A 24,587-nucleotide genomic window follows, 5' to 3' on the forward strand; every position below is an offset into this window, starting at 1 on the left:
AGCTACTTGATAGAGGTACAAATCTGTAAGTATATTCCACAAAACAAAGAAAAGAAAATCACTAAAATTAGGGCAAAGTAAATCTGATGACAAATCAATCACAACATTCCCTTTGAATTGACAATACTGTAGTAATAAAAATAACCACAATTATTTCAACTAATTTATATGAGGCGCTGTGACGAGTCTTTACCTTGAGAAGTTCTCTTGGAAAGTCCTTTCCTCCATTTAATCCTTCCAGATTTCCAATGAATTCTGAGCAAGACATCCTTTTACCGATGTTCTGAAAACCAAAAGTATACACGTTCATAACCAAACCTACTGTATTTTAGCTTACTGTCAGATTCAGTGATATTAGAATATTTGCTAAATATTTAGAATGCATGTGTGTTACTAAAAATATTTGATGGAGAATGTGATCTGATCTCAATCTAAATAATTATAGCAGAGAAAGAAAATCAAATTAAACAAATAACACTCAAATATATTTATTTTTAAATAACTAATTACCGGATCGATTTTGTACATTTGTTTTTTTTTATTGCTTTTATTCACTCCATATGTTTTCGAGTATAAATTGTGTTTATTCACGTGTACCTGGCACTATTTCAATGCGGAACTCGATATACGTCACTTCTGGCCATGGTATTGTAGACATCTGTAACTGGGAGTGAGAGACGCAAGGCGGAAATGAAGAGGCGTCACTTCTGGTTGCAGCATCAGCGTTTTTGTTTTTTTTAAATAATGTAAGCAATGTGTTTATGCATCATTTAATGATTGTAATGAGATGGTTGTGTGTATTTAATTGTTAAATGGGGTCTATTTGATGTGTATAAAATGTATCATTTTATTATGGATAATTCTTATAAACATTTTCTGATTGGTGATACTCGGTATAAATACTGTTCAGACTCCTCCTCACCTCAAAAAAGACCATTTTTAGGTTGAAACATGTTGGTGGGGCAGTCGTTTACTGTATGTCAAGCTTGAGAGAGGTCCAAATTTGCTGACGGTTGCTGTAACCGGGTTTAACATCTAACTACCACCATTTCTTTTGATGCATTCATCTCAAACTTGTCTGGTAGGAGTCAATTTTATCTGTTCATTATTGTCCTTTCTTGAGTACTTCAACTGGTGTTATGTGGATGTGTATATATTAAATATGTTATTATACTGTGTGCTTTTCTCCACTATTTTTTGGTGGTTCATGTTGGGAATGAGACCACTCATGAAAGAGGGACTTGCTTTGAGTAAAACCGTTAACGCACACACATATGGGATCTTTACATGCCTATGATATTCTGAGTTTTGTTGTAATTCACAGATGAGTGAAGAAAAGGGAGGAGGACAGACAGGAGAGAGCAGTATCATGCAGCCCGAGGAGTGAATGATTTGCAGGAGCAAAGGGTGGTCCATGGTGTTAAAAGCAGATGTCAAGGACATTCAGCAGAAAATAGTTGCCCTTGGATTTGCCAGTAAAAAGTAATTGCTGACTTTAGTGATGGCAGTTTCTGTGGAGTTGATGATAGCCAGACTGAAATGGATTAAGTAAGGAGTGGGAGGAAAGAAAGGCAATATGGCAGTTGTGGGAACCAGATTAGGGACATGGTTTCATCTCCAGACACTACAGAGAGGGAAGTCAGAGTTGGCAAAATAAATGGATGGGGAAGATGAGGAAGGAAGGGGGATGGGGGGGATTGGATGCAGAGGATCTACTGGGATGTGATGTCCTGAAGGATAGATTCAATTCTAGATGTGAAGCAGGTGGCGAAGTCAAGGGCAGAGAGTGAGTAGGTGTGGCGAGGAGGGGAAGGCAGAGGTGGGAGTCGAAAGTGGCGAAGAGACAACAGAAGTTGGAGGACTAAGAGGTGATAATGGTAATTAAATAAAATTGTTTAGAGATAGGCCAAGAGCATACATTTGAAATAGAGGAAGTCCGTATTGGAACGGAATTTCCTCCACTGTTGCTCTGCGTTGTGTGGCTAACTAGTATTGTGGAGGTATTTCTCTAATACTCGTGTGACACTCTGACATGGATATCCTATTAACTTGGATTTATGGGGATATATGTGGATATATAGGTACCATCACCCATATACTGGAGACAACCTGGGTGAGACACCTAAATTTTCCCCTCACTTCTCACTAGACAGCACAGTGAAGCTGAAAGGGTTAACAGCTTCCCCTTGCTAAGGTTGCTAGGCAACCTAAGCAGAGAGCAATGCTGCGCTAAGGTGATGCTGAGGAGACACACTGTGGAGAGCGGAGCCGCCGCTGAGGAGACCGCTGTGGGAGCCGCCAACCGCTGCAGTGACACCAGCCTGCAAAGTACTGAGAGAAGCTGCCAGGAAAGGTCTCAGGTGATAGATGGGAGTGGGTGAGGCCGCACACCCAGACACTCCAGCTAATACCCTCAGTTAGAAACCCAGATTCACCCAGCTCCGCATACACAGCTGAATAGGGGTCAGATGAGAGAGAGAGAGAGAGAGTGAGAGAGACGCTCTTCCTTTTACTTGGCAGACACAGCTATTAAGGGTACTGGACAAGATCAAATATTGCACATCTCAACAGGGGAGTCCATTTAATGACCAGCACGACCCTTTAAGGACATAATTTACCTCAGGAAAGGCAGGCGCCAGCAGTGCCGTAACTAGACATTTTAGCGCTGTGTGCAAGAAACAGCATTGGCGCCCCCTCCCCCTTAGCGTAAACTGGCGGCAGTGCGCGCAAAAAATATAGGGGCGTGGCTTCACGGGAAAGGGATGTGGCCACAAAATAATACCATTTCATATAATGGTGCACAGTAGTCTCCAGTATTCATATTACGCCGCACAGTAGCGCCACTACATCAGGTAGAGCCCCTTTTTACACATTACGGCAGACAGCATCCTCTTTTTACATATTACGGCAGACAGCGTCCCCTTTTTTACACATTATGGCAGACAGCGTCCCCTTTTTACACATTACGGCAGACAGCGTCCCCCTTTTTACACATTACGGCAGACAGCATCCCCCTTTTTACACATTACGGCAGACAGCATCCCCCTTTTTTACACATTACGGCAGACAGAGTCCCCCTTTTTACACATTACGGCAGACGGAGTCCCTTTTTTACACATTACAGCAGACGGCATCCCCTTTTTTACACATTACGGCAGACAGAGTCCCCTTTTTACACATTACGGCAGACAGCGTCCCCTTTTTTACACATTCATTTACAACAGAGAGTGTCCCCTTTTTACACATTACGGCAGACAGCGTCCCCCTTTTACACATTACGGCAGACAGCATCCCCCTTTTTACACATTACGGCAGACAGCGTCCCCCTTTTTTACACATTACTGCAGACAGAGTCCCCCTTTTTTACACATTACGGCAGACAGAGTCCCCCTTTTTTTACACATTACGGCAGACGGAAACCCCTTTTTACACATTACAGCAGACGGCGTCCCCTTTTTTACACATTACGGCAGACAGAGTCCCCTTTTTACACATTACGGAACAGCGTCCCCTTTTTTACACATTACAACAGAGAGTCCCCTTTTTACACATTACGGCAGACAGCGTTCCCCTTTTACACATTACGGCAGACAGCATCCCCTTTTTACACATTACGGCAGATAGAGTCCCATCTTTACACATTACAGTAGACAGCATCCCCTTTTTTACACATTACGGCAGACAGAGTCCCCTTTTTACACATTACGGCAGACAGCGTCCCCTTTTTACACATTACGACAGAGAGAGTCCCCTTTTTACACATTACGGCAGACAGTCCCCCTTTTTACACATTACGGCAGACAGCGTCCCCTTTTTACACATTACGACAGACAGAGTCCCCTTTTTACACATTACGGCAGACAGCGTCCCCTTTTTACACATTACGACAGAGAGAGTCCCCTTTTAACACATTACGGCAGACAGCGTCCTTTTTTTTACACATTACGGCAGACAGAGTCCCTTTTTTACACATTACGGCAGACAGTGTCCCCCTTTTACACATTACGGCAGACAGCATCCCCTTTTTACACATTACGGTAGACAGTCCCCCTTTTTTTACACATTACGACAGACAGCGACACCCTTATTACACATTACCGCAGACAGTGTCCCCCTTTCACAGTTGGTGATAAATAAATATACATATGTGGCACTGCAGTGCTGCTACTCACAAGTCAGGGGATGGAAAACTGCAGCCTGCCGAGTGAGTTCTCCTCCTCTCAAAGCTACTGCAGGCCAGCTCCTCGCAGTGCTTAGCGGGGCGCAGGGAGACCGAGTAAGCCGGGATAGGCTCCCGAGTTGCGGGGGTGGCGATCCGGCATCCACAGCAGAGAGAGGCGGTTGACTGTGAAGGTAGAGACCCGGGAGCTGGCGGCTGCCGCTGCGCTCACGAGTCCCCTGCAGAGGCGGCGGTGCAGGCAGGAGACAGGTGCCGGCGGAGACCTGACAGAGCGTCGTGCGGGGGGGGGGGGGAGAAGGAGGAGGAGAGGGAGATGTGGCGCTAGTGGACCCGTTCAGAGAGGCGGCGCTGGAGGGACTGCTATCGAATGCTGCCAGTGTGGCTGTGGCCATCCGGGCAGGAGGGGGCGGGGAGGGGGTGTGCTGCCGATGGTGCGCCTTCAGTGCATGTGCGCTGTGGGCAAGGCACCATCGGCACACACCTAGTTACGGCACTGGGCGCCAGGTAGCAAAAGGAACTCTAAACTGCCTCAATGATAACGAACAGTGGAAGTTTTATTCAGGTTTACAACAATTACCCTGTCAGGTTGTGAAAGACAGCGTAACACAGGAATTATATTGTGCCCTCCAATACCACGCAACTCTGCTTCATCCTCTGCCTCTGCTTTCTGTCATAAGGCTATGCATTGCACTACCATGAGGCAATTTTTTTGCTACCAGCTTACTCTTGTATGTCTGCACTGGGCAAATACTCTGAACTAAGGGGGTAATTCCAAGTTGATCGCAGCAGGAAATTTTTTAGCAGTTGGGCAAAACCATGTGCAATGCAGGGGAGGCAGATTTATCATGTGCAGAGAGAGTTAGATTTGGGCGTGGTGAGTTCAATCTGCAATCTAATTTGCAGTGTAACAATAAAGCAGCCAGTATTTACCCTACACAGAAACACTATAACCCACCCAAATCTAACTCTTTCTGCAAATGTTACATCTGCCCCCCCTGCAGTGCACATGATTTTGCCCAACTGCTAAAAAAATTCCTGCTGCGATCAACTTGGAATTACCCCCTAAACTGTGATGTGTGTTTGGTAGTTGCATGCTCATTTTATCAGGGGAAGTGACTGAACTGCTGCCCTATACTGTATAACTGCTGTCGCTACTCTGCATGTGCAAACTGTTCTTACTTCTGCTACCCTACCCTACACACTGTGTTATATATTTCTATTTTGCTATTGACTTTCAATTACTAGCTTTATCGGCTATATTTTGAGACTGCAATTTGCAGGGTGTTCACACTTCAAAAGATTTAAAGGGACTTCTTTGCTACTTAGAGTAGCTCCATTCTGAGTACATACTTTGAGTTAAAAGTATATCCGGGGGACAGCTGAGGTTATGCGCCACCCTGTGCCCAGGTTATGGTATTACAGGGGATTAGCACATTCACAGTATAAGGAGATATTATACTGATACATTGTGACGTTACATTCTGGTTTTGTCAAATTTTTGTATATTCTTAGTTGCACTGTTCTCCCATTTGTGGAATTGTATTTGCCTTTAACCCTTTAATCCCACAGCGGTGACCAGTGGTTCCTGTATAATAAATTATATGTCACCGTCAGTGCCAGATTAAGGTTCACATGGGCCTGGAGCTGAAATTTATGAAGAGCCTGTTGTGTGCCTCTGATGGAGGTGTGACAGTCGCTGCGGTGGTGTGACTAGTGATGTGACCAGTGTGGTGTGGTCTAAATAGAGGGTGTGGCCATCTCCATGAAGATCATAGCTAGTGTTTACCTTTAATCACTTAATAGTTAACTATAGCAATAAAAAGTTTGTGACCACCATATAATACAGAACATCCGTGACCACAATATCAAGAATGGAATATCGCAGTGACCTCCATATAATACAGAGAGCTGTATCAACACGCAAAGAAGGATGAAGGGCAATGATGCGGCAAAACAGAGCAGATGTGGAAAGATTACAAAAGATAGGGGCAATACAGAGCAGACAGGGAACTGAGGGCTCCTGGGACACACTTACCAACACAGACAACAAGTACTGACATAACCCCCCTACTGACACAAACACACTTATATAGACACGTACACATACACCACTGACACATACTGACACACGTTACTGACAAACACCTACTGATACACACATTTATTGATTCAGACACCACTTACTGACAAATACCCAATCCGGACACAGACATCACTTATTGGCACATACTTAATGACAGACACCCCTTACTGACACAGATACAACTTACTGAAACAAACACACCTTACTGACAGATGCCACTTACTTACACAGACACCCCTTAATAAAACAGATTCCACTTACTGACATGGTACACTGATACAGACACACTTACTGGCACATACAGACTAAAGGTGCATACACACGGAGAGATTTTGACTATGAGAGATTTTGACTGAGCGATTTCCCTTGAACTGACAGTAGGAGATTTTGACTAACTTTTCCAGCGATTTTGGCTATGAGCGATTTTGAGTAACTCAAAAGGAGATGCTTTTTCTGTTCCAGCGACCTAGCCAAGATTGACTTCCCTGCACAGTCTATTTTTAGCAGCGATAGCGACCTGGCGGGGACGCGCATCGCTATTGCTGACTGTATACACACAGAGCGATATGCACTAACTTTCTGAGCAAATTTGACTATATAGTCAAAATCGCTTAGCTATATCGCTCCGTGTGTATGGACCTTTACTGACAAACACACTTACTGACAACCAAATTTACTGACACAAACACCCTTTACGGATACCACTTACTAACACAGACACCCTTTACTGACACAGATTCCACCTACTGACAAACATACTGATAGACTTACTGACACTGATACACTGATGCACACACTTATTGACACAGATACCCCTTACTGACAGATACCACTTACTGACACACATACCCCTTACTGACACACATGACAGATACCACTTACTGACACATATACCATTTACTGAGACAGAGACCACTTAATGATCGAATCCGCTTACTGACACACACATACTGACTCAGATACCACTTACTGACACAAAAAATACAGATAAACTTACTGACAAAGACACCACTTGAATATGGGAGAGGAGACCCCCAAGCCTGGTGTGTTCTGCAACTCGCCGAGTTTTGCACGCCAGCTCTGCACTGACATCCATGGAAGCATGGGCGATCCAACGCGCAGTTTTCCATGGACGGTAAACTGCGCATGTGCAGAACAGGTCCTGCGATCGCATCATAGGGATGCTAACGTCTCTGCCTGATTGACAGGCAGATGCACTCAGAGGGAGGGGCAGGGGAGGCCGGCGTTTATGGAAACGGGAGTGGCGAGGCGAAGGGCTGTGTCCCAGACGCAGTTTCCTTGGCCACGCAAGCCGCACAGTGACTGCTAATCTGAGTAAACTCAGGCTTACTAGCCTGCAATCACAGATGGACATCACGACCGATGGTTGCTATGTTCATCCAGAACTGCGATTGCATTACAGTTTAGAGATCGCAAATGCAGGAAGTAGGTGGTATGCACCTCCACCTGCATTTGCATTGCTAAGTTTTGCATTTGCAAAGCCCTATGTTCCCTACCACATGTACACGCACACACTTACACACTAGAGTTAATTTATGTCGGGAACCAATTAACCTGTGGGAGGAAACCAGAGCACCTGGAGGAAACCCACACAAGTATGGGGAGAATATACAAACTCCACACAGAGTCATTGTGGAAATCAAAGCTACAACCTCAGTGCTGTGAATAAATGGAGTCATCTGTAACTTTATTATACATAAATGACCTTTAATATGAGAGAACTCCGCCCCTCTATAATACACTTTCAGATTATCGACACAAGTTCCATTCTGTGACAATACCAAGCACCTCCCACATTAAGTTAGACCCATACCAAAACTCTGACAATACCTGAGGTTAAATACATGAACCAATTTCATTTTTGTGCAATTTCCCTATAAAAAAAATGTATACAGTATTTAATTCTTATATGTCTCCTGCCTTCACTCTTTATATAGGCACGGATTCAGCTTGTGTTAATAGTCTTGCGAAAAATCGCCAAACTAAAACTCCTTTCTCTAGCATGCGAGGGGCCGCCCAGCACAGGGCAAGACAAGGCCCCTTGTTAGCTGCCGGGCCAACATGTTTTGGATTGCAGTGGCTGCAATGAATGTTACGCAGCCACCGCAGCCTGCCCTACAAACGGTCCGGACACACCTCCGTTGCCCGGACTGCACCCCTGCATCACCGAATCCAAAACGTCGGGACTTAGATTGCGTGCGATCTCAGACTTCAAGCATGCCCGCAGCGGTGTGCATGTTCAGAAGTGCGGAAATCGCTCTGCTAACGATACTGAATTGGGCCCATAACATCTCATTAATGTGTGCAACCTGTTCCCTGTTATGTTTAATTAATGTGTACTTTATTTATGTTACGTGCTCTCCCCTTTTTGCACAAATAAATTTTGTAGTTTGATTGCATTGAAAGTCTCCGAGTGCCGCCTCTTACCGAACAATATATATATATATATATATATATATATATATATATATATATATATATATTTAAGTTGTACCCCCGGTCTCCTCTTACATAATCAATTTGTTCCCCTGCCCACCCTTATATATTTATCTTGTGCTTCCAGTTCTCCCTTATATAGTTAACATATGCCACTGTCCCAGCGTTAAATAATATTATGCCACCTGCACCCCCCATTTATATTTAAGTTGTGTCTCCTGTCCCCCCAAAGTTATATTTAACTTGTGCCCATCCTTCCCTTATATATTTCACTTATGCCGCTATCTAATCTTAAATAATAAAATAATGTATGATTTTATTAATTTATGCCACATGCCCCCATACATATTTAATTATATTGTCACTTGTCCCGTGACATATATTTACTTTGTATCCGCATCCCCCCTTTTATATTTAAGTTGCACCTACTGACTGACCCCGTTTATATTAAAACTGTTGCCCTGTTTCTCCTTAAATTTAACTTATGCCCACTAACCCTCCTTTTGTATATTTATATAACTTGAGCTTCCTGTCTCCCCTTTTACAATATCATTATTTAACTTATGCCCCCTGTTCTCTAATATATGTACTGACGTTATGACACCTACCTTGCTCTTCTGCTGTGCTGTAACTGTTGTATTTATTATGTGCAGCCCCACACCATACAGGGTAAACTGAAGAGGCTTACTGTGTGCTGCCGGTGCCATAAGCCACATCGAGTGTGGGGGCGGAGCTCCGGGTGGTCTGGGGGCGGAGCCTTGGATGGGACTGGGGGCGGAGCTTCAGGCAGATATAGGCAGGGGAAGCAGCCCGTTCTGGGCAGGCCCTGGGGTGGTCAGGAATCGGACTTTGGCCAGCCGATCAGGGGTGGAGGTGGGTGAGCTGCTGGCGATGACAGGATTTTTTCTTCTCCTGTCAACACTGGCTGCAGTGGAGGGAGTCTGTGGGCCTTTTTTCAATGGGGGGCCTGGAGCTGCAGCTCCATCCGCCCCATTGTTAATTCGGCCCTGGTCACCATCCTAAGGTGTGGTGACTATTATATTGGGTCCTCCTGGGTTGGGGTTCCTCGTTCCTCTGCCTAGGGTTCCAGCAGTGAGTTTCGGTCCAAGAGGTGGTTCCGGGTGAGCAATCCAGGTACGTCCACCTGCACCTGCACAACACATCCACAGTACTTACCTGTTACACTTGTACTGTAGTGGTCATATCAAGATAGCAATGACATAGAAATGGCATTTAAAAAATGCTCGCTTCTTTGACTAAAGCAATTTTTGAAGAACAAAGGTGGAGAAAAGGTGTGGTAAGAGTACAGAGTTTAAACTAAAGGCCTTATGCTTCCTTCTCTAAGGTAATATACAGCCCATGGTGGGAGAAAGGGGGCTCACCTTCCTTCCTCAAATTTTTCCCTACTCTCCATCTACTTTTAGCCTACTTTGCCCCCTCTGTGTTTGTTAACCGCACACTCTAAATAAATTAATTGCTTCATTTCCTCTCTCTTTACTCTTATGCAGATGTCCTCTTCTTTTCCTGTAGTGCAGTGCAGCATTTGCGATCTGATACATGCGTTTCTGTGGGGCCTGGCAGTAAAGAGATGTGGGCCCTTGAGAACAATCACTTTCCTTGTGTAGCTTGCAGCTCAGTCCTCACAGGCCCAGAAGCAGAGGAGCCACCGCACAGTGACCAAATACTATTTGTCTCATTGCAGGAAAGTGTGACCCTGAGGTCTGATCCAGGGTACGTCATTCGGGTGCTGTGGAGGTGTGTTTCTGAACAACCAAAAAAACCCATAAGTACAAGTAGTTCCTCAGCACATCAATCCCTTAATTTAGAGAGCTTGAGTTGATTATTCCTCAATGTAATATTTCTTCTGTTTCAGCTATTCTGTTCTAGACTTACTTGTGTTTTTATGATTGATGAGGGGCTGCATCACTCATACCTCTAACTTCACTTACAGACAGATACCCTGACATTCTACTGTAGAATAATGTGCTGATCTGCTGTTCTGTCAATTACCGAGGATGGTCTGGACCCACTTGTTGTAAAGCAATAAATAGCCTTGCCCCTGATGCTCATCCTGGTTTTGATTAACAGCTGGAATGAGCATATATAATAAAATGTTTCATGTTCAAATATCATAATATAGTACTTCTTATTTATAATAATAAACTCCACTTTAACCCTACCACAGAATAGTTGCATTTAGGATCACCCAGGTGTCTTTGTGGCGTGCAACTAAATACTTTCTCATTGCATGCCACTTCCTGACGAACACTCTCAATATAATGCTGTTTCCAAGCTCCAGCAGGTAGGAATGGCTCTAAATTTTATCCATTTCTACACTAATTTCCTATACTGTAGTATCAATGGATGTAGGTGGGAAAAGCTTTTAGGTAAGGGATCTGTATTCCTTCCCAGCCAGCTCCATGATTCAAACTAACAGCCACACACACTGAAAAGCAAACTGTGGAGCATAAGCATTTACATTTATTTTTTTAAATGTAACAGGATGTTTTACCCACAGTAAGGGTCATATACCAACAACAAGTACAGTAGTAGAATGTGAATCTAAAACTTTGGTATTTGCCCATGTGTGTTTACTTGTCCCCTAGTGCATCGCAGGTGCACAGCACATCCATTGTATGGTACCCCAGAAAACTAATGTATGGATACATCAAAACATGACCACATGGTAAGATAGACATGTAACCTGCTGATGAGATCAGTATGTTTAGCCAGTGCACAGGATCCCGGTGGTCTTAATACCGACACCGGGATCTCGATGTTTGAAAAGCCAACAGGGGTGAGTAAGGGGTGTTCCCCCTCTCCCCAACCCACTAACCCTAACCCTCCCCACCAGCAGCCTATCCCTAACCTCCCCCCTTGTTGCCTAAATCTAATCCCATGTCCCTACTGCCTAACCCTAACACCCTGGGACGCATCCTAACCCTAGCCCTCCTCCCGCAGCATAAACCTAACCTCTCCTCCCCCCACGCGCGGCTTACCTGACTTTCGGCACAGTGTCTCCTCATTCGGAATCCCAGTTGTTGGTATTCTGGCGCTGGGATGGTGTACCCATTCTGGATGCCGATGTCGGCATTCAGAATAGGGTCAGCATTCCGGCATCGGGATACTGACAGCTTGGATCATGACTGTATCCCCCTATGGACAACTGCAAGAACATACCTTTCATTTTCGTTTCTGTCTTTTTCTTAAACTACTGCTCAGTTTCATCTTTATGTATTAAGCTGAGAGGACATCTGTACTGTCTTTAGCACAGGTGTGATTTTTGTGTATTTAAATATTTATAGCACTTTGGCTATATATTGTGCCATTTAACTAGTCTCTTAAAAAGGCACACTGTTATCAGTTGGGCAAAACCATGTGCACTGCAGGAGGGGTAGATATGATATGTGCAGCGAGAGTTAGATTTGGGTGGGTTATTTTGCTTCTGTGCAGGGTAAATAATTCCTGCTTTACATTTACACTGCAATTTAGATTTCAGTTTGAACACACCCCACCCAAATGTAACTCTCTCTGCACATGTTATATCTGCTCCCCCTGCAGTGCACATGGGTGGTCATTCCGAGTTGTTCGCTCACTAGCTGCTTTTAGCAGCATTGCAAACGCTAGGCCGCCGCCCTCTGGGAGTGTATCTTAGCTTAGCAGAATAGCGAACAAAAGATTAGCAGAACTGCTAATAAATAATTCCTTGCAGTTTCTGAGTAGCTCCAGACCTACTCCTAGATTGCGATCACCTCAGTCCGTTTAGTTCCTGGTTTGACGTCACAAACACGCCCTGCATTCGGCCAGCCACTCCCCCATTTCTCCAGCCACTCCTGCGTTTTTACCTGGCACGCCTGCGTTTTTTAGCACACTCCCTGAAAATGGCCAGTTTCCGCCCAGAAACACCCACTTCCTGTCAATCACACTACGATCACTCGAGCGATGAAAAAACGTTGCTCGAGCTTGTGCAAATCTCCAAAGTTTTGTGTTAAATTAGTGAACGCATGCGCGCTGCGTACCATGCGCATTTTCCACCTAATAGCTGCGTTGCGAAAAACGGCAACGAGCGAACAACTCGGAATGACCACCATGGTTTTTCCCAACTGCTAACAAATTTGCTGTTGTGATCAACTCTGAATTAAGCCCAGTGTGTTTTCTAATAAAGACAGCAAATGATGATGATATGTTCCAAAAAGACATGAGACATGAATTTATTTTTTTTACTCTAAGGGGTCTATTCAATTCAAGTCGGAATTCCCGACTTGTCGGAAAAACGTCAGTTTCTGACATTTTAAGGTAGAATCCAGATTCGACCTATTCAATCAAATTGCCGTTTATCCGACAAGTCAGAAATTCCGACTTGTTGGAAAACACGCAGGTCGGCGGAATAGCCGCCGATCCACGTGTTTTGTCAGATTAGCAGACAAATCTGACAGGTTTTAGCCCCATTTCCGACAATGTCAATCTGACTTTATAAAAAGTCGGATTGGCATTGTCGGAAACGGCCAAAACCTGTTGGATTTGGCCGCAAATTGAATACTGAAATGTCGGATCCTTTCTCGAGGAGACTCGAAAAGAAAAGAAATCAGTATTAAATTACCTGATTGTAGGTGCTGTGAACGTGTTAATCAATAGGTTAACTTAGGTTAATAGGTTCACTTATCCTGGATTCAATGGGTTAACGTGCGTAATCTACTGGCCCAAAAAAATGGGCTGTACTTGAGTAGCTCCGGGTGTTAAAGCCAGAGGCCATTAATCCCCCCCCCCCCCCCCGTGGTAAATTACAGCATGTAATGGAATTCCCCCTTTGTCTTACAGTTGTCTCTATTACTAAGACTTGGATGAAGATCCGTGGGTATATTTACTAAAATTTGATTTTAAAATAATCTTTATGAATCTTCAAGATCTATTGAAATCAATTCTTTTTGATTTTCTAAAAGCCTTAAAAAATTGGTCATTAACTAAAAATCGATTTTGCATTTGATTTTCAGATCGAATTCGATGTGGATTTTGAGTTGAATGATCCCCATTAAAATTGAATGCAAAATCGAACAGAACTTCCTCATTGCTTCCTATTGGTCCAAAAGCTCTCTCATTACACTGTTTTATACATGAAAACCTAACTGATGCTAGCTCTAATCTGCCTTCATGGCGACCTTTCACTTTCTGTGCATGCACAGTTGTTGGTAAAAAAAAAAAAACCCTATGCTTGCTCCCTGTTTATTGCATAATCTGGGGGGAGTGGTTTATTAAGTGCGCTATTGTGCAATAGACGGCAGCAGAGCACAATATAGATAGAACATTTTATTTTTTAAATAAACCAAAGGTGCATTCTGTCATGGTTTGGGTGGCTATATGTGGCTCTTTATGTTTATGCTGACCAGGAGTTTGTGGAATTGACAATGGAGTCAGATGCCAGAAGCAACAGCCATAGCCTAAATAACCTTTTTTTGGTGGAAGGGGGACATATTAGAACAATATAGTAACAATTACTATTAGCTGCTTTATTAGCACATACTAGTATTTTACAGAACAACCATCCTTCTGGCATTTGTCCCAAAATAATTTTTGCAGACAGGTATGAATTGCTGAGGATGTAGGCATCATGGAAGAAACCAGGATAGCCAGTTACAATACTCATAAATGTAAAATTCATTGTATAAAGTACAAATATGTGCACTATTCAACTCATGAAGCTGCTGATGGTGATCTGATTGATCCTCCAGGGTTATCTCAATCAGGTGGTGATTTCCATTGTACAGGTAGGTGCACAACATACCATAACCTTGGACATCCATTATTACTACTTCCACACTGCCCTATATGCTTTTGGGTACTTAAAAAGTCATCACTATCAATTGCCTGCCATTATAATGGTGTTTAGGAGTCAAAATCGAATGTCTAACATCATTCTAAACATTTGGGGATTTGAGGTTCAGTTTTAAATCGATTTTCAAATCCAATTTTTTGTAGATGAGGGGATTCTATGTTGGGCTATGGGGAAACATCAATGTTTTTCAGAATTGTGGTTGAATTTGGCTTTAGAATCGATTTGACATTCGATTTGGTCTCAGTAAATCTCTTCAATCCAAATCGAATGGAAATCGAATGCCAAATCCCTTGAAACTACAGAATCGAATTTTAGTAAATGTACCCCCTGGTGATAGTTTATGGCAGGCTAATGCAGAACATTCCTGAGGCTTTAAAACGTTTTTAAATCACTGTATTGTATTTTCACAATGTTGTGTTCTCCTAAGCTGCACAAATAACTGATAGGTCACTATCTTACTTTGTGGCCTATTGTGAGTTTTGTTTTTCTTTGGGTAGCTTATTGTACAGCACACTTGGTATCAGTACTTAGCTGTAAGTATTGTCTGTTAGCATGAAAGTCCTATAATGGTTAGCATTACTGTCCCACTGAGGTCATGGGTTCAATTCCCACCATGGAACTAACTGTGTTGAGTTTGTATATTCTTCCCGTGGTTGCATAGGTTTCCTCCGGGTACTGCAGTTTCCTCCCACAATCTAAAAGTATACTGGTAGGTTAACTGGCTCCCGACAAAAAATACATTTATAAAAAATGAACACTAGTGTATAAGTGTTAATATGTACATGTGTTTAGGGCAGACTAGATGGGGCAAAGGGGTTCTTATCTGCCGTCAATTTCTATGTTTCTATCTTTTGAAAACTGAGTAGAGTTACATAAATTGTTAGTGTTTTAGATATACTGGATAATGAGTGATGCTTGCTGGATAAATGATAATACAGAATGACTACAAACCGGAGAAGATGTGGAAGCTCACCAGTAATGGTTAGTATAGAAGAGGATACTTACATATGTAGGTAGAGTAGTCAGGTCTTTGGACTTTCTATGGTGATTTTGTGTCTACCCTCCTTCTGCCTTGTTATTAACATTTTGGGCCTAATTCAGACCTGATCGTAGCAGCATATTTGTTAGCAGATGGTCAAAACCATGTGCACTGCAGGGGGGGGGGGGGGGGGGGGGGGCAGATATAACATTTGCAGAGAGAGTTAGATTTGGGTGGGTTATTTTGTTTCTGTGCAGGGTAAATACTGGCTGCTTTATATTTACACTGCAATTTAGATTTCAGTTTGAACACACCACATCCAAATCTAACTTTCTCTGCACATGTTATATCTGCCCCACCCCCACCCCCCTCCTGCAGTGCACATGGTTTTGCCCATCTGCTAATAAATTTGCTGCTACGATCAGGTCTGAATTAGGCCCTTTGTGTACATTTAAACACTGTTACTGAACAGTGATTATGATATTATTGTAATATCAATTCATTTAAAGCATTCTGCACTTCTTGACATCTAGCCTCTAATTCAGCCCCCCTCCCCAATTTAACAAGTAGGGAGTGTCCTCCACCAATAGCCTAAAGCAGTGTAAGAGGGCAACTAAATTACTGAGAAATGCAGTAAGCCACATTTTCATGTGCACCTATATGGGGTGCAAGGGTGCAAATGTGTAATGTCGGTGGCCGTAAAATACTATTAGTACAACTGATTTCTTTGGCACTTGGCGGCCATCACTGCTAACTGAATTACCCCTACAGACTGACTTATTTGAACTGCCTGTTTATTTCTACTGCCAGAATGCTTGAAAACTCAATAGAATAGGGATTCTTAAACCCAAACACATGCCGTGGATCTCCTCAAAGGAGTACATTGGGATTAATCACTGGTTTACTTCTACCTATTCAATATAATTACTTGTGCTCCTGGAAAAAAGCTTCACAAAACAAGCACTGCTGATGGGACCCAAGGACAGGGTGACAAACACTGGACAAGAGCTTGCAGTAACCAGCATAATCAATCAAGAATTGCAGTTTGGAACAATCAGCAATCTGTTACCAAAGTGTTAATTGGGGTGATGGCTTTAACACCTGCTCAACTTTTCCTACAACTAAAAAATCCACTGAAGTAATCAAAACTAAGCAAATTACCTTTTAGGTCTAAACTGTAAAAGCTGCAATTGACGTCACTGCAGTTTGCAAGGAGTCCAGTAAGATATGTTGGGAATTATGTAAGACTCTGAGCACAGCAGCTCCATACATGAACATCATTAGATGATCAGTGAAATATGGAAGAAAAGCAGCTGGGAGATTTAGATTGTTAGAATGTTTTTTTAGTAGGTGGTATGGCAAAAATGTGTTCATATAAGAATACATATACCTGTTTTTTTTAGTTTACGTTTTTCTTCTTAAAATAGCAACATTTTCCTAAGTGTCAGGACAAGAGTACAAAACATAAAATACATTAATACTGACGTTAAAAGCTTACTTACATGTCCATGCAAGTCTGTATTTAACAGCATCAGTGCACATGTCAATGTATGGACACCATCTGAAAGATACAATGAATGAAATTCAGAGGAAGGACACTGCTTTCCTGTCTCTATTATTCATATAGAGAAAAATGAAGGGACAAACGTTTTTATACAATGTGACATATAGCAAAAATCAACAGAGGGGATAGCAAGGAGAATGTCTTAAAGGAAGGGAATAAGTAGTTCAAGAACAGATAATTTTGGGAACAATGGAGATGGGCTGAATTATATAATAAGTGACTGCAGGCAAGAAAAGAATACTACAATATAACCTTTAAGTTGAGGAAAATAAAGGAAGGCAAGAAGAATATAAAGAATAGGTGGTGTGACAAACCTCTAGTAAACGAAAAGAGAAATAATGTCTGGCAGGTGGCCATACACTGGAATGCTAAGTACACCGCCATGGCGCATTCCATACCCCAGGGATACATATACTGGAAATCTAAATACACCACCATGGCGCATTCCATACCCCGGGGATACATACACTGGGATAATAAGTACACTGCCATAGCGTATTCCATACCCTGGGGATAGATACACTGGGATGATAAGTACACTGCCATAGAGCATTCCATACCCCGGGGATACATACACTGGGATAATAAGTACATTGCCATAGCGTATTCCATACCCTGGGGATAGATACACTGGGATGATAAGTACACTGCCATAGAGCATTCCATACCCCGGGGATAGATACACTGGGATGCTAAGTACACTGCTATGGCGCATTCCATACACTGGGGATACATACACTCAGGAAGCTAAGTACACCGCCATGGCGCATTCCATACACCAAGGATACATACGCCCAGGAAGCTAAGTACACGCCATGGCGCATTCCATACACCAAGGATACATACACTGAGAAAGCTAAGTACACAGCCATAGTGCATTCCATACACCAGGGAGACATACACTCAGGAAGCTAAGTACACTGCCATGGCGCATTCCATACACCAAGGATACATACGCCCGGGAAGCTAAGTACACGCCATGGCGCATTCTATACACCAAGGATACATACACTGAGAAAGCTAAGTACACAGCCATAGCGCAGTCCATACACCAGGGATACATACACTCAGGAAGCTAAGTACACAGCCATGGCGCATTCCATGCACCGGAATACATACAATCGGGAAGCTAAGTACACCGCCATGGCGCATTCCATACACCAAGGATACATACACTGAGAAAGCTAAGTACACAGCCATAGTGCATTCCATACACCAGGGATACATACACTCAGGAAGCTAAGTACGTAGCCATGGCGCATTCCATGCACCGGGATACATACACTCGGGAACAGGGCCGGATCTAGGGGGGGGCGAAGGGGGGCAACCGCCCCCCCTAACACAGTCATAGCCACGCCCACTTTTGAGCAGAAGAGAGCTCTCCGGGGAGAGCCTGAGGCAGAACGATGTGCTGCAGCTTATACCACAGCAGCACAGAGGAGCCAGGAGAGCAAGGGTTACAGAGCATTTGCCCCACACTTGCTGGTGTGTGGGTACTAGGGCTAATAAATACAATTACCCCATAGCACAGTCACATGTACATAGAACAATCACAAAGCTCTATCTCAGTCTCAATCAAAAAGTTCAGTCAGAATTGAGAGAGGAGGAGTTAGGATTGCAGATGGGAGGAGTTGGGACTGTAGAGGGAGGAGTCAAGATTAAACAGTAAACCGCCCCCCCTAAAGAAAAGTCTAGATCCGTCCCTGCTCGGGAAGCTAAGTACACCGCCATGGCGCATTCCATACACCAAGGATACATACACTGAGAAAGCTAAGTACACAGCCATAGCACATTCCATACACCAGGGATACATACACTCGTGAAGCTAAGTACATCGCTATGGCGGATTCAATACACCAGGGACACATACACTCGGGAAGCTAAGTACACGCCATGGCGCATTCCATACACCAGGGATACATACAGTGTGGAAGCTAAGTACACCGCCATGGCGCATTCCATACACCAGGGATACATGCACTCGGGAAGCTAAGTAGACCGCCACAGTGCATTCCATACATCGGGGACACATACACTCGGGAAGCTAAGTACACCGCCATGGCGCATTCCATACACCAAGGATACATACGCCCGGGAAGCTAAGTATACGCCATGGCGCATTCCATACACCAAGGATATATACACTGAGAAAGCTAAGTACACAGCCATAGTGCATTCCATACACCGGGTAGACATACTCTCAGGAAGCTAAGTACACAGCCATGGCGCATTCCATGCACCAGGGATACATACAATCGGGAAGCTAAGTACACCGCCATGGCGCATTCCATACACCAAGGATACATACGCCCGGGAAGCTAAGTACACGTCATGGCGCATTCCATACACCAAGGATACATACACTGAGAAAGCTAAGTACACAGCCATAGTGCATTCCATACACCAGGTATACATACACTCAGGAAGCTAAGTACGTAGCCATGGCGTATTCCATGCACCGGGATACATACACTCGGGAAGCTAAGTACACCGCCATGGCGCATTCCATACACCAAGGATACATACACTGAGAAAGCTAAGTACACAGCCATAGCACATTCCATACACCAGGGATACATACACTTGTGAAGCTAAGTACATCGCTATGGTGGATTCAATACACCAGGGACACATACACTCGGGAAGCTAAGTACACTGCCATGGCGCATTCCATACACCAGGGATACATACACTCGGGAAGCTAAGTAGACCGCCACAGTGCATTCCATACATCGGGGACACATACACTCGGGAAGCTAAGTACAACACCATGGCACATTCTATACACCGGTGATACATACACTCTGGAAGCTAAGTACACCGCCATGGCACATTCCATACACTGGGGATATACACTGGGGGAAGCCAAGTACACCGCCATGGCACATTCCATACACCAGGTACACATACATTTGGGAAGCTAAGTACACGCCATGGCGCATTCCATACACCAAGGATACATACACTGAGAAAGCTAAGTACACGGCCATAGCGGATTCCATACACCAGGGATACATACACTCAGGAAGCTAAGTACACAGCCATGGCGCATTCCATGCACCGGGATACATACACTCGGGAAGCTAAGTACACCGCCATGGCGCATTCCATACACCAAGGATACATACACTGAGAAAGCTAAGTACGTAGCCATGGCGCATTCCATGCACCGGGATACGTACACTCGGGAAGCTAAGTACACCGCCATGGCGCATTCCATACACCAAGGATACATACACTGAGAAAGCTAAGTACACAGCCATAGCACATTCCATACACCAGGGATACATACACTCGTGAAGCTAAGTACATCGCTATGGCAGATTCAATACACCAGGGACACAAACACTCGGGAAGCTAAGTACACTGCCATGGCGCATTCCATACACCAGGGATACATACAGTGTGGAAGCTAAGTACACCGCCATGGCGCATTCCATACACCGGGGATAGATACACTCGGGAAGCTAAGTAGACCGCCACAGTGCATTCCATACATCGGGGACACATACACTCGGGAAGCTAAGTACAACACCATGGCACATTCTATACACCGGTGATACATACACTCGGGAAGCTAAGTACACCGCCATGGCACATTCCATACACTGGGGATATACACTGGGGGACGCTAAGTATACCGCCATGGCGCATTCTATACACCAGGGACACATACATTTGGGAAGCAGAGTACAACGTCATAGCGCATTCCATACACCCTAGATACATACAATCGGGAAGCTAATTACACCGCCATGGCGCATTCCATACACTGGTGATACATACACTGCGGAAGCTAAGTACACCGCCATGGCGCATTCCATACAGCAGGGATACATACAATCATGAAGCTAAGTACACTGCCATGGCGCTTTCCATACACCAGTGATACATACACTAGGGAAGCTAAGTACACCACCATGACGCATTCCATACACCAGGGATACATACAATCGGGAAGCTAAGTACACCGCCATGGCGCATTCCATACACTGGTGATACATACACTGGGGAAGCTAAGTACACCGCCATGACGCATTCCATACACCAGGGATACATACAATCATGAAGCTAAGTACACTGCCATGGCGCATTCCATACACCAGTGATACATACACTAGGGAAGCTAAGTACACCACCATGACGCATTCCATACACCAGGGATACATACAATCGGGAAGCTAAGTACACCAGGTGTAGCACTGGGATGCTAAGTACACTGCTATGGCGCATTCCATACACTGGTGATACATACACTGCGGAAGCTAAGTACACCGCCATGGCGCATTCCATACAGCAGGGATACATACAATCATGAAGCTAAGTACACTGCCATGGCGCTTTCCATACACCAGTGATACATACACTAGGGAAGCTAAGTACACCACCATGACGCATTCCATACACCAGGGATACATACAATCGGGAAGCTAAGTACACCGCCATGGCGCATTCCATACACTGGTGATACATACACTGGGGAAGCTAAGTACACCGCCATGGCGCATTCCATACACTGGTGATACATACACTAGGGAAGCTAAGTACACCGCATGGCGCATTCCATACACTGGTGATACATACACTAGGGAAGCTAAGTACACCGCATGGCGCATTCCATACAGCAGGGATACATACAATAGGGAAGCTAAGTACACCGCCATGGCGCATTCCATACACCAGGGATACATACAATCGGGAAGCTAAGTACATCGTCATGGCACATTCTTGGAATATTATTTTGTATTTTATTTCCATTCAGTTTGTAAGTTGGAAGCAAGGCATCTTTTTTAGGGTGGGATGTTTCAAGCATTGGAGAGAGATAGAGTATAAAGTTGCCCAGAGCAATCAATCAGATTCTGTCATTTCAAACACTTTGGGCAACTTCGAAACTATCTCTCTCCAAGGCTTAGTACATCTCTCCCTCTATGTCTCATTATGTATTTAACCTGTCTCTTTTATTTTTTACTATTTTGTGCCCAGTTGTCAAATGCAGTGTAATATGCTTGCACTATATTAATACAGGTTAAAAAAGAAATCATCCGTGATGCAATAATCAGAGAATCTGACAAATGACATTTGCATCAACATACAAAATGATAGGAACAGTACTGTAAAGGTGGTCATTATTGCAAAATTCAGGGAGGTGATGAAATCTCTATAAGATCTGGCACTGCCTGTGGAAATTAAGGACAATAGTCAGCTATGCAAAAGGAAGATGGTACTTATCCTAAATATGAAGAACATGACATATACTGTATAAAGGACAGAGAAGGCTGAAAAAGAACATGGCTAAGAAGGGATGCTAATGAAAATCACAATAAGAAAGAGCCCGTCATAATGAGGATGGGTAGAAGGTGGACAGGATGGGAGACAAAACGTAAGGTGTGGTACGCAGGGGTAAAGTGATGGGTAAGGCAAGTTGTTATATACATAAAATTACTTGGAAAACATATAAATATAAGTTAATACTACTCGCTACAGAAAGCAGTTTTGTCTGCAGTTCAGGCATTTTGTAATTACATTTTCCTACAGAACATTACTTATTCTACATTGCATTGTGTGTCTGATAACAGGTCAGAAAAACTATACCGCATGTGAGGGTCTATTGTATTTCCCAATGACGCACAATAGTAAAAGATTACGGAATGAGTTGCTGACACAACAACTTGGGGAAATTTGACATTTCCTCCTTATCTCATTTTGCTACTGACCCAAGATAAAATAGTGTACAGTCCTGAATAGCAGACAATTGCCTCTGTTTACTTGCAAGACAACAATAGTAGGGATGTTTATATTTGTAGATATGTTTATAGCACAAGTAGATACATTTATATCAAATGTATTGTCATGAAAAAAAAACTTCCAGTAGAAGAAAAAATAACAGTTCTCTAGGTTTTCAGCAGGAACTAGTGATAACATAAAATCAGTGGTAAGGCAATTGTTTGCTCGCTATTGTTAGATGTAACAGTGAAAGAAAATAATAATAATAAACGCATTAAAGTTTAGGACTATCATTTGAAAATGTTGTGGATCACAGAACGCTGGAGAATGAAATTTGCAACACAGGTAATTCAATAAAGATGCCATTGGCCTATGCATATCCGGACAAGGATTGTACCACTAAATGTCCTAGCAATGTAGGTTGTTTAAAAGAAGCTCTATTAATGATTGATAGGAAATTCATTGTACACAGGTTTGTAACTATGGGTGTGCGGTCGGTGCCATCGCTCAGGGTTCAGGGCCCTGGGGGCAGCACCATCGAGGCTCCAAAGCTCCTGCTTGTGGTTAGCAGGGTGCACACAGCCAGTAGAGGAGGACACTCCGAGCAGACACCCTGCAACCTGTGAAGCTATCTGGAGCATCCTTAAGGGGTTATTCAGAGTTGATTGCAGTTTTTGCTATTATAGCAATAACTGCGTCCACTAAAATCACATGCTAGGGTCGCCCAGCACATGGCAAGGCTGCCCAGCATGTGTAGCGCTGGCCAGCGATGCGATCACAATACAATTGCAATCGCATTGCAAAAACCTCAAATAGAGGTTGACCCCTGCCTATGCTGCCTGGCTGCATAGGCAGTCACACCGACGCCATGTTTCCAATCGCAGGAAACGTAGGTAATGTTATCGGCCAGCCCCGAATGTCCATGACACTCCTGCGTTTCCTGGTCCACTCCCCCCCAGCACTGCGTCGCCACCCCTGTCATTCAAAATGCAGTCGTATCCTTCCGGGATGTGGCTGCATAATGAGTGGTACATACCTCCCAATTTTCATCTGTAGTAAAGCGGGACACACGGGCGTGGCCTATTAAAAGGGGGTGTGGCTTCATGGGAGGACCCGCGATCACGAGCCACGCCCCCAATTTCATCACTGAGGTGTCATGCCCAGCGCTCCGTGAGCCGCTGGCATGTCCCCTCTCCTCCTGTCTTCACTGAATAGACGCTGTGTGCATGCGTGCAGCATCTATTCACCGCTGCTCTGCCTAGCAGGAGCCTCCCAACTGCCCCCCCCCCCCCCCCACCGCGGGACACTGCGGCCCGCGGGTGGGACAGTCCCGCGAAAATTGGGACAGTTGGGAGGTGTGGTGGTAGCACACTGAGGCCGCAGCGCGTGAGCAGAATTAAAAAATAGCCCGTTTGTGATTTTTGGATGTCTGTACCTACCTCTGAATATCCCCCTTAGGACAGAAGGCATAGCTCTACTTCATACTTGCCTACTTTTCAAAAAGCATTTCAGGGAGATTGTAAAACAAGGCCTATGAGCGCAGTATTAAAGTGGACATACTATACAACGACTTAAGGGCCCTACACATTTACCGATTACACTGAAAGATATGAACAATCTCGTTCATATCTTTCAGTGTGTATGCACCAACGATGAACGATGCACGGCCCCGCGCTTATTCATCGTTGGTGCCGGCTCGTTTATGCATGCAAGCCAATATGAACAATATCGTCCATATTAGCATGCAGGGCTATGGGGCCGGGTGACGTT

General features: G+C 44.0%; 1 protein-coding gene across 3 annotated transcripts in view; it reads right to left on the reverse strand.

Moving 5' to 3' along the window:
* PSD (pleckstrin and Sec7 domain containing) overlaps nucleotides 1–24,587 on the reverse strand; it is a 747,912-nt gene that overhangs the window by 349,481 nt on the left and 373,844 nt on the right. For all 3 annotated transcript variants that reach the window (XM_063961403.1, XM_063961401.1, XM_063961402.1), the window contains 2 exons: nucleotides 17,032–17,090; nucleotides 194–283 (listed from right to left, as the gene is read on the reverse strand). In XM_063961403.1, the coding sequence (XP_063817473.1) occupies nucleotides 194–283; nucleotides 17,032–17,090 (149 nt within the window). The remainder of the gene's footprint in view (nucleotides 1–193; nucleotides 284–17,031; nucleotides 17,091–24,587) is intronic.

Source organism: Pseudophryne corroboree, chromosome 3 (assembly GCF_028390025.1).
Source record: "Pseudophryne corroboree isolate aPseCor3 chromosome 3, aPseCor3.hap2, whole genome shotgun sequence".
Taxonomy (NCBI): domain Eukaryota; kingdom Metazoa; phylum Chordata; class Amphibia; order Anura; family Myobatrachidae; genus Pseudophryne; species Pseudophryne corroboree.